This window comes from Takifugu rubripes, chromosome 12, assembly GCF_901000725.2.
Source record: "Takifugu rubripes chromosome 12, fTakRub1.2, whole genome shotgun sequence".
Taxonomy (NCBI): Eukaryota; Metazoa; Chordata; class Actinopteri; order Tetraodontiformes; family Tetraodontidae; genus Takifugu; species Takifugu rubripes.
In genome coordinates, this window is record NC_042296.1 from 1,575,907 (window position 1) to 1,592,448 (window position 16,542).

Genomic DNA, 16,542 nt, shown 5'->3' on the forward strand with positions numbered 1-16,542 from the left:
ACGGGGGCTTCTTAGAACATCTCTACATCAGAAACTCATCCATCCATCCATCCATCCGTCCTCTCACCCAGCTTCGACTGCTTCTAAATGTGCTCTTGTGATGCAGATTTGGTTGCTAGAAAAGCCCTTTACAGCAGCAAAACACAGTCCGGCGCAGCTGCACTGATCAGGCTGACATGGAATATATCTTGGACAGAAAACAGAGACATCCTGACAGAAGACAAAAGTAATCACACACAACTCCGGGGAGCTTCTCCGCACAACCTTTTACTTTATTTGAAACCATTTTGGCAATAAAGTGACTTAACTACAATCAGCGATGGAATCCACAGCGAGGAAGCTGAATCAGCCCCCGACGCCAAACCAGATCCAACATTGTCCGTTCTGATGGGAGTCAAACCTCGGACGCCGGGTCCTGTTGTGCCCCCGGCAACTGGGAGCAGAGCGGACAACGGTGGGGGAAAAATAAACCAATGAGGACTCCATCTGTCATGTAAACACTCGAGGAAACTGCAGAGCTGCCTGAGGGACGAGACGCGCGTGACCTCGGCTCTGGAGTGTTTCTACAGGTGATTCTGATGGATGGTCCGGGCACGCAGGGCACTTCTTCCTTTGCTCATTCCCAGCATTCCCTGGGAATGAGCAGGACGCTCGCATGCGTTGCCTCGCTTTCTCTTGTGCGGCAGAAAAACACCCTCAGCGCGGCGTGACCGTGAAACTGAACCGCTTCCATCAGCACCAGGCACAATTTATGGATCCCACGTGGGTAAAAGGAAGGCAGAAGCTGTGAAATATAATCAGTAGCGTGATTTTATACTCCAAAGGCAACAAAGTAAATCTGTCCTATTAGGAGTGGTCCAGTGATGGAGGTGAGAAGGTCCCTAATTTGAGGAGTGAGTCTGGTATTGGAGGAAAGGGGAAAAAACTGGTGGAAAGAAAAGATTCCCAGCAAAAATCACTTTTTTAGGAAACCAGAGAGGAACACTGTCCCCCTCTAGCGGATGAAGATGGGAACTGACATGTTTTGAACGCTGCAACGCTCGCCCAGGTTTGTGTCGCTGCAGTTTTCAGGAATGTAGATGCTGGGGAATCCCCCCTCTAAGGCTTCCCCAGCGGACTGGATGAAAAACAACCTGTGGCATTCTGTGGAACTCGCGGATGACATCATTTTCTCTCCACAAAGAACCACTGTTGGTCGAGGCTGGCGGTGCAGGGTTGGAGCGAGGGCGCCGGCACGCCGTTATCGGTACGGTCCAAGGCCTGGATACACTTTTGGCTCATAGAGTGGTACAGCGTTCCATCCTGAAAAGGCAGAATATGAAAGAACCAAGATGAATTCATCCTTTCCCGAAGAACGGCAGAAATGTGTCGCTAAATCCCTGAAACGTGAAGAAAAAAAATGTAAAATTCATCTCCAAATAATCCTGCCACTCGAACACTGGCTTTACCAGCCGCACAAATTTCCTTACTTCTCGGAAGACAAACTTCTGGTCTTCAGGGACGGGTTTCCCTCGACCTGCGCACAGCTGGACGGTGAGGTAGGTGCTGATGGCGTCGCCCACGATGCATCCAGCAGGTGACCTGGTGTTGTAGCGGAGCTCACCTTCCATGGAGTATTCAAAAAACTGCAGGAAGACGCGAAAACAGCTGGGATTATTCTTAATCCTCTACCCCAAATCTGCGGTACAGCGCCCCGTGTGGCAGACTACGCGAACTACAACAATCAGTGTTTTCCACAGAGTGCTGCTGGAATAACAGCAGTCACTTTTCATCGAGCTTTCCAGAGAGCTGTCAAGAAAAGAGCATAAACATGATGGGGAACACACTCTATTTTATATCACCTAGGCCATCAAGTCATTTCCCGCTCTGAGACGGCCTTGGTCACTGATTGTGATGGGAAGATCACCACTAACGTGTGATTCGCGAGCGGCGATTAGATTCATTCCAGAGAAAGTCAGCGGTTTTGCACAAGTGAGCGCGTCTGTGTGTGTGTGTGCGTGTCTGTGTGTGTGTGTGTGCATGTCTGTGTGTTGACTTGGCAACCCGCATCCAGGCATAAAAACATTAAGGAATAAAACCTCAACTGATTACATTTCTATGAATATTTTATACTGATGGCATCACAGAGTGGCGACGTCACCTGGTTCTGGCCCATGCCGTGACACGGGTAGACGATGACCCTTTCGCCCACCACCGCGTTCTCATCAGTGGGGTTGTAGTCGAAGCAGTGGTTGGTCTTTCCTCGATTCTTCAGCTGAAGGACAAACTGTGGTTAACACACTTCCCATGTAGGTGCGCTCCTTCACTTTAAATCAACAGCTTAGGTTTTGCTGAAGCAGGAAATCGCTAACCAGGAAATTGCTAACTGGAAGTGAGTCGGCGTGATCTCACCATTCCAAACCTGCCCGGTTTGTCTTCTGGGATGTGGAGATCTGGGTAAACATTATCCAGGAACCACCTGAAGCCTTTACAGCCCAGCTTCTCTCGCAGCTTCCGCCGCTCTGTCACGTCTCCATAGGCCTCCTACGAGCCAAAATAGCACATCTGATGAAAAATTACCTAAGGTAGCATGCGTATGCAGGTGCGGATACAGAGGTGCCTGTGTCCGCTCAGAGGCTGACATCCACGCTAATCATGTGTTCCAGAGAGATTTAACAAGATCAGAAGAGTAGAGTTGAGCTATGCTAACTCACCAGCCGCGCGTGTGGATTGCGGTGGTAGTAAATCTCTTTGTACTCGTCCATCCAGACCTCAGCCGCTCTCACGCTGTTCGCCAGAGCTTTGTTCCGCGAGTAAGGTGCCTTTTTAGGGAACACGTGGCCCACGTGGGAGCAAGGGTGGACCTCCAGGCTGCCCCCACACTGCCAAATCTGAGAAAGGAGAATCAAATGTAGTCGGCATATGTTCGTGTCTGCTCATGATTTGCTACTGGGATAACATACGATAACCATTGGGCATCATTTCTCACCCTGAAGGAGAACTCCAGGTTCTCTCCTCCCCACACCTCCATCCCCGTATCGTAGGTCCCCAGGTAGTGGAAGTAGTTCTTGCTCACGGCGAACAGACCTCCGGCCATCGTAGGAGACCTGAGGCGAGCGGAGATGACATCATAGCAGACAGAGATGCTTCGCTTCCAGTCCTAACCTATAACGCTTCGCATTCTCGTACCTGATGACATCGGTGGGTGACTTGCGGCGTTTCTGTTCATACTCCGGGATGGAGTGCCAGGTAAACACCAAACGCCAATCAAACCCCCCAATTTGAGGCTCGCCGGCGTTCCCCAAATACTGGAAGTTGTTCCAGTCGATGACATCAATGACGGGACACACCACAGCAGACGGCTCCTCTTTGATTCTGATGAGGAGCAAACGGAATCATCTGAGCCGGACAGGCCGCTTCGTGGGCCACCTTACTGGACACAACGGGTCGGCCTCTTCAGGCAGAGGTCTAAAATAGGGGTTCTGACCTGTGGAGCAGGGGCTCCAACCAGCCTTCGTGGCACTCGCAGTGGCAGTCCAAGAAGGTCAGCACGTCCCCCGTGGTAATGGAGGCCCCCAGCAAACGTGCGCGGACCAAACCCTCCCTCTTGGTGGCTCGGATCAGCCGGACCTTCTTCAAACCTGAGATGTAATTTTCCAGCGGCTCCTTCAAATGCGCTGCGTGGGGATTAAAAACAAGCCAACATGAGGAACAGGGGACTCCACATGGACACATTAGACCTTCCTGGACTCATAATCACCACTTCCTGGATCGATTGCTTTCTTTTACTTGATTTATTGTATGAGAATCACAGCACTTTTGCTGCAGGCTAGTGGCATTGACACAACAGTGATGTCAACCATAAATATGAAGAAAACAAAAGACCAGCTAAATCCTGGAGGGCCTGCTCAGCAAGTTGCCGCTCAATAAAAAAAGGAATGAACAACAACCATTGATTCTGGTGTGATAATGCCCTAAGGCTTAATGCCAAGGACCCGCCCATAATCCTGTACCGCGTCTCGGCGTTGACTTAAGGCTGTCAGAGATGCATTTGGTAGTGGTGAATCTGTTCTGCTGCTGCTGTTTAACATTCTAAAAGCAAACATGTCCCTCCCTGTCCATGGGGCCTTCACACCCACACACACACACCTCTGTCACTGTAGTCATCCACCAGCACCACCTCCTTCAGCAGGATGTCCGGCGACGTCTCCAGCACGCTGTGAACCGTCCTCAGCAGGGTGGACCACCCCTCGTTGTAGAAGGCGATGATCACCGAGGTCGTCGGCAGGGACCTGTAGTCGTACTTGAGCTGTCTGCAGCTGCAACGGGAGACATGCTTGGTTAAGGGGGGGGAGATGGGGGTCAGGCTGCAGGTGGACAACCACGCAGTGTCTGGATGCACTGAGATTAACATCTGCAAACACAATAACTCACTTCTTGGCAGAGAAAGAAGTAAAAACTGCTCATATACTCTGCCGTGAAATGACTGTTCTTTATGGGACTTGCTGTAAAAAGTAGAGCTGAACCATGAAACTGATTTTTGTACACATTCACCATTTAGCAGGGTGAAAATATTCACTTGCAGCTCTCTTTAAAAGCGGGTTTTATATTTACGGTGTCGTGTTTTCTGCTGTTTACTCACAGAGGGTTCCATCTCTCTGGAAGCCTGCGGTGGAGCGACACTTTATCACTGATATAAATATTAATCTGGTGCTTCTGGAGGCTTTCTTCCTCCTTCCTCTTCTCCTCTTCGCTCAGGGTCAGCCGGACTGCCCTGCCCATCTCCCCCGGAGCGTTCCAGTCCAGGGGGGGCTTCTCGTAGACGGGTCTCTTGAGGTCTCCGTCGTCGGTCGGTGGCTCCGCGGGAGCTCCCCGTCGGTCGGTGGCGCCCACGTCCGCTGAGTGGTTTCCGGAGAACATCAGGTAGCCCACCAAAGTGACGCCGAGGAGGCAAAAAAGTAACTTGGGCCGGTTTCTTCTCCCGCAGACGGCCATGGTGTCGCTCCGGTGCGGGCTGCCCGGCGTGGGGGGGGGGGGAGGTGGGCGCCTCCTGCCGCTGACCCTCTCACCAAACCTCGGCAAGTTTCCACTGAACACCGTGGGGATTCCTGGTCATTCTGCTGGGCCCAAACGAACTTAGAGCCGGGCCGAGAAACGGCTAACCCTCCAATTAGCCTCGGTTGATTCACACTACTAGTTGAAATGAACTGTGACGTTATTTGTCATCTGCCACCCCCCTCCCCCTCCCCCTCCTCCTCCCCCTCCTCCTCCTCCTCCCTCTCTTCCTCCCCGTCCTCCTCCTCCTCCTCCTCTTCAACAGAAGGTAAGTGTGAAAGGATTAGTTACCTGCCCCGGATTAGTTACCTCTCGGATTCTGGATTAGCTGGCTAATCTGTAAAGAACCCCTGGAAACCAAGTAGGTCAAATCAAAAGTCGCGTTTCGGGGCTTTTTCTCCTTCCAGTGACGCGTTTAAAAGTCTCGGGGATATCAAAATACAGCTGCGTCATCGGCGGAGGCCGCGGTGGAAGAAATGGAAGATGGAAAAACCGGGACGTTTAAAATAAAGAGATACAAAGAAGAAGTTTGTGCCGCTGAACGGAACTGTGAGAGAAGTTTAAAAAGAACTCCCATCAGTGGAGCCCGCAGCTGCGCTTCCGGTCTGAGTCTGTCACAATAAAAGACTGGAGGAAGAGGACTTGACTCCTTTTCGAAATAAAATGCAACTTCAGATAGTTATTAATAAACCATTAAAACTGAGTGTTTGACCAAAGAAATATGTGTTTTCGAGTATTATTTCAAATTCATCAAAAAATAAATGGTTGTCATGCCATAATCACACTATTGAGTGGGTTGTCTGGGAAGGTCAAAGGGAACAAAATGGTGCAGGTTCAAAATCAAAGAACTCACCGATCCACACAATTGTGCAATGCTAGCCAGTTTCTAGAGAATTACCAGTCCCAAACTTGATTGGCAGTTTATTCAATTCTGCTACTGTCTCGCTCTGCATTTGTCATATAATAGTTTAATATATAAACACAGCGTTTGCTTTGTATAGTTTTTACTAGCAGTGCGGTTGTGCTGCTGACGTACACACCCATGATGGCCCTAAGATGGGGGTTGTTTGTCTGAAACATGCACAACACCCCACACTTTCAGAGTGCGTTTCAAGGAAGGCCCCTCCTTTTCCTGTCACAAGTAGTTGTTCCTGTCTTCGAGGACTTTACGCAACGATCAACGACAGGTCGTGATGCAGACTTTGACCCAATATTGATAGGGGAAATAAATTGCATTCATTCACGCCAGCCAGAGCTTCCGCTTCAAAGCTCCTGGAATTTTGTGAACCCTGTTGACGTTCTGCTGTTGGCTACAAATTCACTCGTGTGATAATTCATATCACCGTTTGATGGGCGGTTGCTCTTTGGCTCTGCAGCAGCAGGGCAGCGTCTCGTCACAAGGTGATATGAAAATCCGACACAAAATGTGTGTATAAGCAAATTAAAGTGTTAAATAATTCAGGCTTCCATTCAAGGGTCAGAAGGTAATTTGAGTGGCGCACATATTCCCAAAAGTACAAAGGAAGGAGGTGAGACAGCCATGGTTTGAAAAGCACTTCCTGCTATTTTGTTTTTTTTCGTTCAGAGAGACTAAATGCAATTTGTTGTATCAAGGTCTTTTCATTTATGGCTGGATGACAGATCAGACTTTGCATGATACAAATATTCACAGGAGGCAAATAAATCCAATATAAGACAAGTATTTGCCTGTTGTACAGGCCTTCCTTTATTGGTGGAAACCTGGTGTTACATTCCTGTTAAATGTGAACATACGACTACTATAAATGTTGATTCACAAAACTGAATGAACGTCAACTCAAAACTCAAATCTTTAGAGCATAAATATAAGTTATAAAGTGGTATTTAGCCATTCTGCATGAATTCACATAAAGAATTGCTTACTTTGCATTATACTGAATAAAGTATTATATAAATATATTTTTTTGTTTATTAATCCAGTCACTGATGTCATTGCGCCTCCTGCCGGTAGGCGTCGCCATATGACAAGAAATACTCCAATCCAATCCCTGAGACGCGGTGGCAGGTTTCCAATGGATACCACAATTCTGAAGCATCATAACTCAGTTCTGCTGTGTGAGTGCTTATGACAGCGTGCAGAAGAGATAAATAAATACAGCGTGCACGGCTTCCAGAAGCATGTGAGCTACTGCATAATGCAACCTGGTCAAATAAAATCTGCTACTGCGTTGTTGGTTGTATCCATTTTCTTTTAATCACCCCCGTCCTTCATATCAAGTAATTATCATCATCATTATCATCATTGTCCCTTTTCCATTATCAGTAGTTTAAGAGGTGCTTGCTTCACACTCTGATCCCTTCAGACAAACTGAACACACACACACACACACATCAGGAGCCACTTGACATTTTCCCACTGTGTCCAAGCTGTTGTTTGCACTAATGATGACAAACAGGCGTTTATAGCTGCTATATAACAATCCAAGAATTACAATATATATTTTGGTCCTCCCACACAGAAAGAAAAAAAGTCACTACCTTGATGTCCTTTCAAGTACAGTTTACACACAAAACGGACTGGCACAGCCAAGGAAAGGGATTAAATTAAACAGGCACTGCTACCTTTAAGGCTTTTTTTTAACAAACTCAACTTAGTGCATCAAATCAATATCACATCATTTTAAATACCCGAACACATCTCTTGTGTTCCACTGACAAATTACCCCCCCCCCCCCCCCCTTCCTCAAAGGCACAGCGAATGGAAAGAATACAACATACCTGTCTAATATTTTCAGCTCTATGAGACAAATTGCACTTGATACAAATGCTTAATGAGTCCTTCAAGTCTTGTTCAGACAGCGTTTTACCAGAGCCGAGCACAATCACAGCGCTCCCTCTCACATGACGCAGCATGTTGGGAAGAGGCTGGATTAGGGCAGAAATGCTGCTGACCTCACATTCCTGGCAGGTCTTTTTGAGCCAAAACCACCCTTAAATCTTTTCTTTTTCTTTTTAAAGTCAAGAGTAATTACTTGTAATGAATGCTAGGTGCACATTAGGGGGAGAGCTTTGTATGGCAGCCGTCAGTGTTGTTTTTAAATAAATGCTTTGTCGGGGCTTTTCTTTAAGGCACTTTTACGTGTGTGCTGGAGGGTTAGTGCTGCATATGACAATGAGGACTGGAAGATTTGCCAAAAGAAGACCCGAATTAACCTCTTATTGCAATCATCCTCCTCTCTGGCAGCGCATGAATTTATGCGGCCGTACGCGGACCTTGGAGTGGTTTTCCCACTTCATTCCAATTTCAGTCGGAATTCACGCCTGATGAAAAGTGGAATTTGCTAGTAAACGCTTAGCGAGCCACGCGCACCGATTTGCATTCCCATTCCCAGTTCAACTGCGCCGCATCATCCCCTCCAGTCGAGTGCATCATCAGATGGGGAGCCCCGTTGGAATGGTAATGCAAACACGCAAATGTGCCGAGCTTCGGCGCTGCAACGGCGAGCCGAGCCGGGCAGAAAAGTGAACGTGCAAAAGCGTTTTAAGGTCACTTGAGGTCGCCTGCTGCTTCTTCCTTCCGAGTCCGTCCTGTTAATCGAACTTCCATTGCTGGTTTTTGTCTCCAGGGTTACAGCGCATCATTTTGACGTCCGTGCGGCCCGCCGATGTGCGGTAGGCGGTGATGCACATGTCTGTGTGGGGGTGGTAGATGCTCCCGTCCTGTTGGGGTCAGATTATTCCACAGATGTCAGCTAAACTACTGAAACTACGAAAATCACAAGCTCAAGCGCTTTCATTTTAATGGTTGCAAATGTATCCGACTGTTTCTTCAGCCTGAAGGGCACCTGTACCTGTCTGAACTCCCAGAGGATGCTGGGAATTCGGGTCTCGCCGTCGCCAGGGCAGTGCTTCATTCCAATGGAGGCCCTCCCCTCCACGACTTCGGCGCACAGCTCGGTCACCGTGTTGAACCGGATCTCCTTCTGAGACGTGTATTCAAAGTACTGAGGCAGGAGAGAAGATGCGGTGTGAAAACGTTACGCACAAAGAAAACGACTTGGTTCAGAAAGCCTGGAAAGGATGGGATGAAGGAGAACACCACTGCGGGAGCGTCCGAGCCATTTGTCTTCATTTCCTCTCTTTGGTGTATAAAAACCCATCTAAACGAGCACAGGGCAGCGGTTTGGCAGCCTGTTTCTGCTGGGATTACAGGGTGTTTGGCTCTGTCCTGGGATTAAGGCCTGATTAAGCGACGGCTGCACAGATCGCATCGGTAAAGATTTGGCCCGCTGAGCGCAGTTAAAACATGGAAGCAGACGGTGGAAACCTCCACCCACGATTATTTACTTCCACGATCCAACTTTTTTTCACCCGAGGAGCCATTGGAACATCGACCTCCAGTCTTTCCCCATCCTATTTGAAAATATCAAACATCTCCGACTGTTCTGAGAGCAGCCGTGACGGCGCGGAGGAAGTCTGGGGACATGAAGTACCTGGTTGCCTCCTTGGCCGTGGCAGCCGAAGAGAGAAAGATGGGCGCCTGTGACACTGTGCTCGGGAGCGTTGTAATCCAGGCATTCAGAGTTGATCCCCAAGTGCCGCACCTGTATAAAGACAAATAAACACTACTAAAAAAACACCCTCAAGTACCAGTTATATAATAATGTGACACATGGCTAAACTGCAAAGCTTCCTTTATGGAGAAATGAACTCCAGTCCATCTCACACCATAAAAACGGAGCTGCATGGATGTATATCAGACACTCACTGCGCCATGCCAGCCTGCTCTGTCCTCTGGTATGTGCAGGTCAGGGTAGATATTCTTTAGATACCAGTTAAAACTCTGACATTTCAGCTTGTCTCTCAGGAGCAGCCGCCCGCTGATGTCCCCGTAGGTTTCCTGCAAAGGCGGGAGAAGGCCATCAATTAACGTCACACGTCACCGGCACCATCTTGTGTTGCCGTGAGCCGCGGCGACGGCTGTCACCACGAGGGACTTTATGGTTGAACAACAAATGATTACTGGCATCCGGGGTTGAAGGCCGGGTCTTGAACGCGAGCAAACGCAGGTGAATGAGTAGCTCTCAGTGGCTGTTTGCTGAAGTATGGAGCTACACCTTAAGCAAAGTCCATGAGCACAACTGTGATCTATTACAGCCAACAAATACGCTTTGTTGGCTTAATAACCGATAATGGGAGGGAGGAACTGAGTTCTACTCCCATGAAATTTGAGATAATGTGTCCGTGCTGACTGAAGAGGCAGACGATCCTCTGCCACATCTGGGGGCAGAGGTGCAGCCGCCCATGTGAGTCAACAGAACCTCAATTGTGGTCATCAAACGGAGACAGGAAGCAGATTAACCATATCACAACACTAATGGACGTCTGAATGCCGCCGCAGACTTTTGAGGCGGTCGGTCATCTGTGTTCAATCTGCCTGGACCTGATAATTTATTGTTTGATCAAAGATCCCCTCCATAAATAATGCACCCTTTCCAGAGAGGCGAAACGCAGATGCTTGAATTTCTAATGAACCCGAGAGGCGCGCGTGCATGCCGCTGCTTGCCCTCCCAGACGTGAGCCCAGCCCAGACAGACAGACCGACGGAGTTTCATCGCACACGTAGCGCTGTTATAGATAGCGCGCGTGCGTGGTGACGTCACAGCTGAAGAGTCTTCTACCTTTCTGGCTGGAGGGTTCCTGTTGTAGAAATGCTGTTTATAGGAGTCCATCCAAACCTCTGCAGCCCGCACGGTATTTTGGAGGAAGTTTGGCCGTGCGTAAGGGGCCTTTTTAGGAAAAACGTGGCCCACATGAGAGCAGGGATGAATCTCCAGGCTGCCCCCACACTGCCACACCTGTTGAACAATAAACACTTAAAAAGCATTCCCAATCATTGCGGCATAACAGGAATAACCTCATGCTAAAGCTCCAATTACCCCTAAAGACGATCCTTGGCAACAGGAATCTGTTTTGTATTCTCATTGTATATTTTGATAGATTGACATGAGTCAGGGTGAACAAACCACACATTTATGCTGTAATAGAAACTGGCGCAGCCTTAAATCCCTCTTTCAAAAACAAAGTGGTATCTTTTACTTTGGATTCACGAGAATCTGTAGTCTTGCATTTCTTGTTGATCCAACATGAAGGGGGGAGGATCGCATATCATAACGAGCCATGAAATGAGCTCTCATTTTAATACACAAGCTCCTTTATCATCCAAGTTATCGTTTTATGAGTTCAAAAACTGTTTTGAAAACCAATTCTCTTCACATAAATTATGCATGAGTGAGTCCTGCTGAGGAGTAGTTTTATTTCCACCTATAACACTCCCCTTAGGGAAACTGGCCAATTCTTAATACCAAAGCTTCACACAATGAACGTTATGCATGGTGATGAAAGGCCAGGTGGAGTTTGTTAATCATAAATATTAAAGTAAGATTTCTAGTCCTGAGAAATATGACTACTTAATAACAGAATTTGCAGGATAATATTAAAGTTATTCCAAAGTGAAATGATGAGTTCTGTATGTAGCACTGCAACAGGAACCGCTCACAGCTAGCTTGGAGAAAATATAGCATAGCCTTAGCAGATAGAAATGCTCTCAATTAGTTGAAATAAAAGGACTGGTGCTTTATATTTAGCAGAGAAGACAGATGATTGTTGAGTTACTATCAAATGTAAATTGTGGAAGAAAAACTTGACCACAAATCTCTTGAAACACTGGTGAAAAATGACATAGCTAGTGCAACCCAGCAACAAGTCCTCTGGAGCCTCAGAGGGTGGTCATAGTAGGTCCAAACACCCAAAGATGAGGCTGAGGCTCTATCTTTCAGACAGATAATTGGGAAAATACCAGTGAGAGGCACCAAGAACCTCCCAGGTTACAAAATCATTGTTGCATAATTACCCACTCATTTCAAAGGTTAAACTAACCCTGTGTAATTAGAGCTTAAGCCCTGTTGTGGGACACACATAGGTCTGCTTTTTGAGGAGAAACTTAAATTTTCAAGAGCAGTGCGGGTGGCAACTGACTTACTCTGAAGGAGAGCTCCAGATTTTCTCCCCCCCACACCTCCATGCCCATGTCATATGTGCCAAGGTACTCAAAAAAGTTCTTATTTACAGCAAACAAGCCACCTGCCATGGTAGGAGACCTGAAAGAAAGAGTGACGACGTTAGTGTCGCAATCTTGAGTCTCATATTCTTACCCCTCCCTGCGCAGATGATCTCTTAGGAATTGCAACGGCGTGTGGCAAGAATAACCACACCTTAAGCTAATAATCAACCCATTGTTGCAATATTGTAGTTGGCAAAAGGACACAACTAAAGGCACTGATGAAGCCTTCTGCTCTGACAAAGAGCCTGCCGTCACCTTATTGGGTCGACGGGAGACTTGCGCCTCTTGCGTTCCCTTTCGGGCACAGAGTGCCACTGGAAGGTGAGTCTCCAATCAAAACCTCCGATCATGGGCTCTTCGGTCTGCATGTAGAATTCAAAGGTGTTCCAGTCAATGGTGTCGATGACTGGGCACACGATGGTACTGGAGTTTTCTCCAATCCTGAAACCCAACCAGAAAAGGAGGAAAGTTCACTTCAGATTTTGCTCTGTGGAGTTTCTGTTGAAACAGAGAAGCTGCTCATCGGCACCTTTCCAGAAGAGGCTCTATCCACCCGGGCACGCACTCACAGTGGCAGTCGAGGAAGGTCAGCACCTCGCCGGTGGCATAGGTGGCACCGATCAGACGTGCCCGCACCAGACCTTCTCTTTTTTTGGTGCGGATGAGACGCACGCGTTCCAGATTACTGATGTAGTCAGCAAGCTGGGACTTTAGGTAGGCTGGAATTTAAAAATAAACAGTCAGTATATCGTGGAGTTATGGTCGAGACACACAAAAAAACAAGCTGGGCAGCTGAGATTCAATACATGGAACAACCGGAAGCCGACCCAACGGTTCAGTTTTGTTTCCTCTCAGTTTCAGGCTTGAAAAAGTTAACAAGTTTCTGCCTGTTTGCCAGATGGTGGTGGGCAGGTAGAATTACCCGAGCTTATCCGAGCTTACACCGGCCACTGGAGCGGAAAACACATTTATGCTCTACACGATGGTAACAGCAAGCGTTGGGAGCTACAACTAGGTATGCGGTGACGACTGAGAAGCCACGCCATTTATGAGCTGGAACATCAGCAGCGTCAACGCCGCCCAGGGTTGCTGTGGCATCGTGAACCCTTCCTCACGAGAATGAGGTTTAAAACGTGGCGAGAGAGGAGGGAAAAAGTCGCTCATGCTCCGGGGGCTGGAACCGGTTAGAACGGGAGGGGCAGGTACAGTATTCCATTTGGCGAGTTCATGACATCATGGCGGCGCGGTGCACACACTGAAGTAATCATGGTGTACCAATACCAGTTAGACCAGAATTAATTGGGTTTCAGGCAAACTGTAAAGTTGAGGATTGGGTGTCAAATATGGTGTTACTGATGTATTTGTGTATTTGTAAAGCCCCCCTTTAGCCATTCATGGACAGAAAAGTCCCTGGACCTGTTTCTAAACCAGTTTATGAATGGACAGCATCAAATCACTGTTCCATAAATAACATACTTGCTTTAGAACTTGCACGGCTGACGGTTGTCAGCTTTAAGATATCCACCCAGTTTGACAAAGCGTTTAACCGCCTTCATATTGTCTAGAAACGCATACCACACACACCCTGGTAGTGTTCAACACGACTAACTGGTGCACCCCATGCGTCAACGGCAAAAGTCCAACCTCTGTCGCTGAAGTCATCGATGAGGATGATCTCTTTCAGCAAAATGGCAGGTGTGGTCTCCAGAACGCTGTGTATGGTCCTCAGCAGGGTGGACCAGGCCTCGTTGTAGAAGGCGATGATCACAGACGTGGTGGGTAGGCGCCGGTAGTTAAACGTCTTGCTCCGGCATCTGAGGCATGCGGTTGTTCGAGTCGGGGAAGAAAGGGGCAAATATTTAGAAACAAATGTTCTCTTCCAGTAATGATAACAAGAGGCAGAGAATCCTGGCAAAGTGGGGCAGCGCATCGCACCGAGCAACATACCACACCAAATTAACGGCAACAGCACTTAAAACTAGATTGGAGTTCCATTTAGCATCAGTGAATGTCAAAGTCCTCTCAACCAGGCCTGTCTGTTGTATGTTTAGAGATCTTAGGAGACCGAGAGGAGCAGCATCAGATAGGCTGTGTCATGGCTCAATCATTCAGCAGGGGCTATGCTAACAGCAGCCCGCATCACAAAGGCCTTTATCTCTGCACACAACTGCCAGTGATTCAGGATGATCCTAATCTCCTTATTCCTGACACCATTTTAGCATTGCTATCAGCAGTCGGGGCCATATGCTTCATTTAAGGACATGGCCCAAATTAGTTTCTGTCCCTTTCTGACAGGTTGCTTCCTGTTAGCTTCACTCACTCCTTCATCCTGTGGTCCTGGATGTGTCGGTGGAGGGAAATCTTGTCGCTGACAAAGATGTTGATGGCGTAGCGCTCGATGCTGTCCTCTTCCTGTTTCTTCTCATCGGGGCTGAGGTTGAGGTGTGCGGCCCGACCCAACTCCCCGGGAGCGTTGGTGTCGGGCGGCGGCTTGACGTAGAGGGGCCGAGCCAGCTGTCCCTCAGGGCCCATCTCCTCCAGGGACATGCGTTGCGCTACAACGTGGCGTGCCTTCTCATCTTCCTCAATGGAGGACTCGGGAGGAAAAGAGGAGCGTTCTAACAGCAGATAACCCAGCCAGAGTAGCCAGAGCAGACAGCCCGCCTTGGCCAGCACGGGCAGTTTTCGGGAGATACGGAACCTCATGACAGGGGGATCCGAGAGTTCGCTAGGACGGGCTGAGCGTCGAGGAGCCCTGCAAGCCTCTGGAGAAGAGCAGAATTGCGTGTTTCTAAGGCAAAAACTACAAACAGTCACAATTTACGATTGCTGTGATTCGAGTCTCAGATTAAGTAAATCACAGAGGTTACACAACACCCCCACATCGACGGGCTGATTTTTTTCCCCCTTTCTTGATCTTGCCAAAACTCTGGGAAATTGTTTTGGGTTTTCTTGCCAGCAGATGAACACCAGTGACTGACATGCAGCACCTTTACAGCCTATAGCTGCCCCTGCACTCCATGTGGGCACTGCCCAGAAGACTCGGGGTTACAAAACAGAGCTGGCTGCAGACAAACCCCCCCTTTATTAGCTGTCCATCACAGCTCTATCCCTTTCTGAATCCGATAGCCTTGCAGTGAAGCCAACTGGAAGAAGCAGGAGGGGAGAAAGGGCCCTAAGATGCAGCCTCAACCTTGTCCTGCATGGATACCATCGCAAACTACAGGGATATACTACATTTTCTTCCAAAACACATTCTTTGGCACTGTATTAGCCTGTTACCCCGACGTAACCCCTTTTTACAGCTGTGGAATGTTAAAGAAATAATAAAAAACTACTTTGACTTTCACTAATTTAAAGGCATCTTGCCACTGGTTATGACATCACAATAAAACTACTCCAATGCAATGAATGAATCTTCAAATAATAGTTAATAAGATGAAAGCGTGACTCTGTTATTACCATCTAGATTGTAAATTTACTTTAAAACATTAAAACGCTGGTGGTAATTCGTCTTCTACTCTTCTCTGTTGCTTTAATAGACACTGCGCCGACAAATATTAGAAACAAACTGGTGAGGAAGTCAAGTCACATAAAGTTTACAACGGGCAACGCGTACTTTGAGCCCTCATACAGCACCTTACTTATACAAATCTAGTCTTATAGAAGCGAGAGGTGTAGTTATCGGATTTACCTTGCCAAAAAGTTACATGTCTTGGGGTTTCTTCCTAATAAAGTGCGACATCTTTTTAAAGTTGAACCTCGCAGATGTCAGCATAGCCAAACCCTCTCCTCCACGTCCAGCGTATCAACCCCTGCGTCGAGTTAGGCGGTGGGTTATTACAGCTTCCTGTAAAGCCTTTCAAAGTAAAATCACTTATGGACTCACACACCTGTTATATCTTTTATGGAATATAAACAGGTCACAATAATGCTCTAACGTCGTTTATGATAAATCAGTAAAAACTAAATTTTCATTTAGCGATATGATTTTCTTTCAGAACCTGAAAAAAAATGTTCAAATATCACATTTTTAAATACACTTCCGGTAGTAGTAGGTTCGTTTTCCGTCGACTTAACACATCGCTGAATGCTAACCAGTTAGCTGTCATTCGTGAGCGATTTGTTCCGACGACGATATAATCAGTACGTCGATAACTTCTGACTTTGTTTTTCGCGTTAGTTACCATAAACAACATTAAACTACAGCGACGCAGGCTGTAAACTTTCAGACCAGACTTGTGTATAGAATAAACAGGCGCAATTTATTTTTAATAAATTATGAAGATAGCGAATATGAGAGTTTTTGTGGCCTCTCGATTATCTTTCAATAGAAGCAACAATGGAGCTTCTAAAGCGTATTTCATGTCATCTGACAATAAATGACAGCTATAAAGAATGTGTGA

At 47.5% G+C, this 16,542-nt stretch overlaps 2 protein-coding genes across 2 annotated transcripts; both read right to left on the reverse strand.

Moving 5' to 3' along the window:
- Nucleotides 1-251: 251 nt before the first annotated feature.
- Nucleotides 252-6,101, reverse strand: galnt12 (UDP-N-acetyl-alpha-D-galactosamine:polypeptide N-acetylgalactosaminyltransferase 12). Its single transcript, XM_003968876.3, has 10 exons — nucleotides 4,622-6,101; nucleotides 4,129-4,298; nucleotides 3,467-3,656; nucleotides 3,169-3,354; nucleotides 2,969-3,086; nucleotides 2,694-2,870; nucleotides 2,392-2,523; nucleotides 2,141-2,254; nucleotides 1,470-1,625; nucleotides 252-1,302 (listed from the first exon to the last, which is right to left on the reverse strand). Exons 1-10 carry the CDS (start codon nucleotides 4,972-4,974, stop codon nucleotides 1,165-1,167), a joined length of 1,734 nt encoding a protein of 577 aa, XP_003968925.2. The 5' UTR covers nucleotides 4,975-6,101; the 3' UTR covers nucleotides 252-1,164.
- Nucleotides 6,102-7,244: 1,143 nt separating this feature from the next.
- On the reverse strand, nucleotides 7,245-15,982 carry poc1bl (POC1 centriolar protein homolog B (Chlamydomonas), like). Its single transcript, XM_003968826.3, has 11 exons — nucleotides 15,831-15,982; nucleotides 14,457-14,901; nucleotides 13,781-13,950; nucleotides 12,666-12,855; nucleotides 12,392-12,577; nucleotides 12,056-12,173; nucleotides 10,695-10,871; nucleotides 9,782-9,913; nucleotides 9,507-9,617; nucleotides 8,865-9,017; nucleotides 7,245-8,733 (listed from the first exon to the last, which is right to left on the reverse strand). The coding sequence occupies exons 2-11, from the start codon at nucleotides 14,840-14,842 to the stop codon at nucleotides 8,605-8,607; spliced, it is 1,752 nt and encodes a 583-aa protein (XP_003968875.1). The 5' UTR covers nucleotides 14,843-14,901; nucleotides 15,831-15,982; the 3' UTR covers nucleotides 7,245-8,604.
- Between the last annotated feature and the right edge of the window lie 560 nt (nucleotides 15,983-16,542).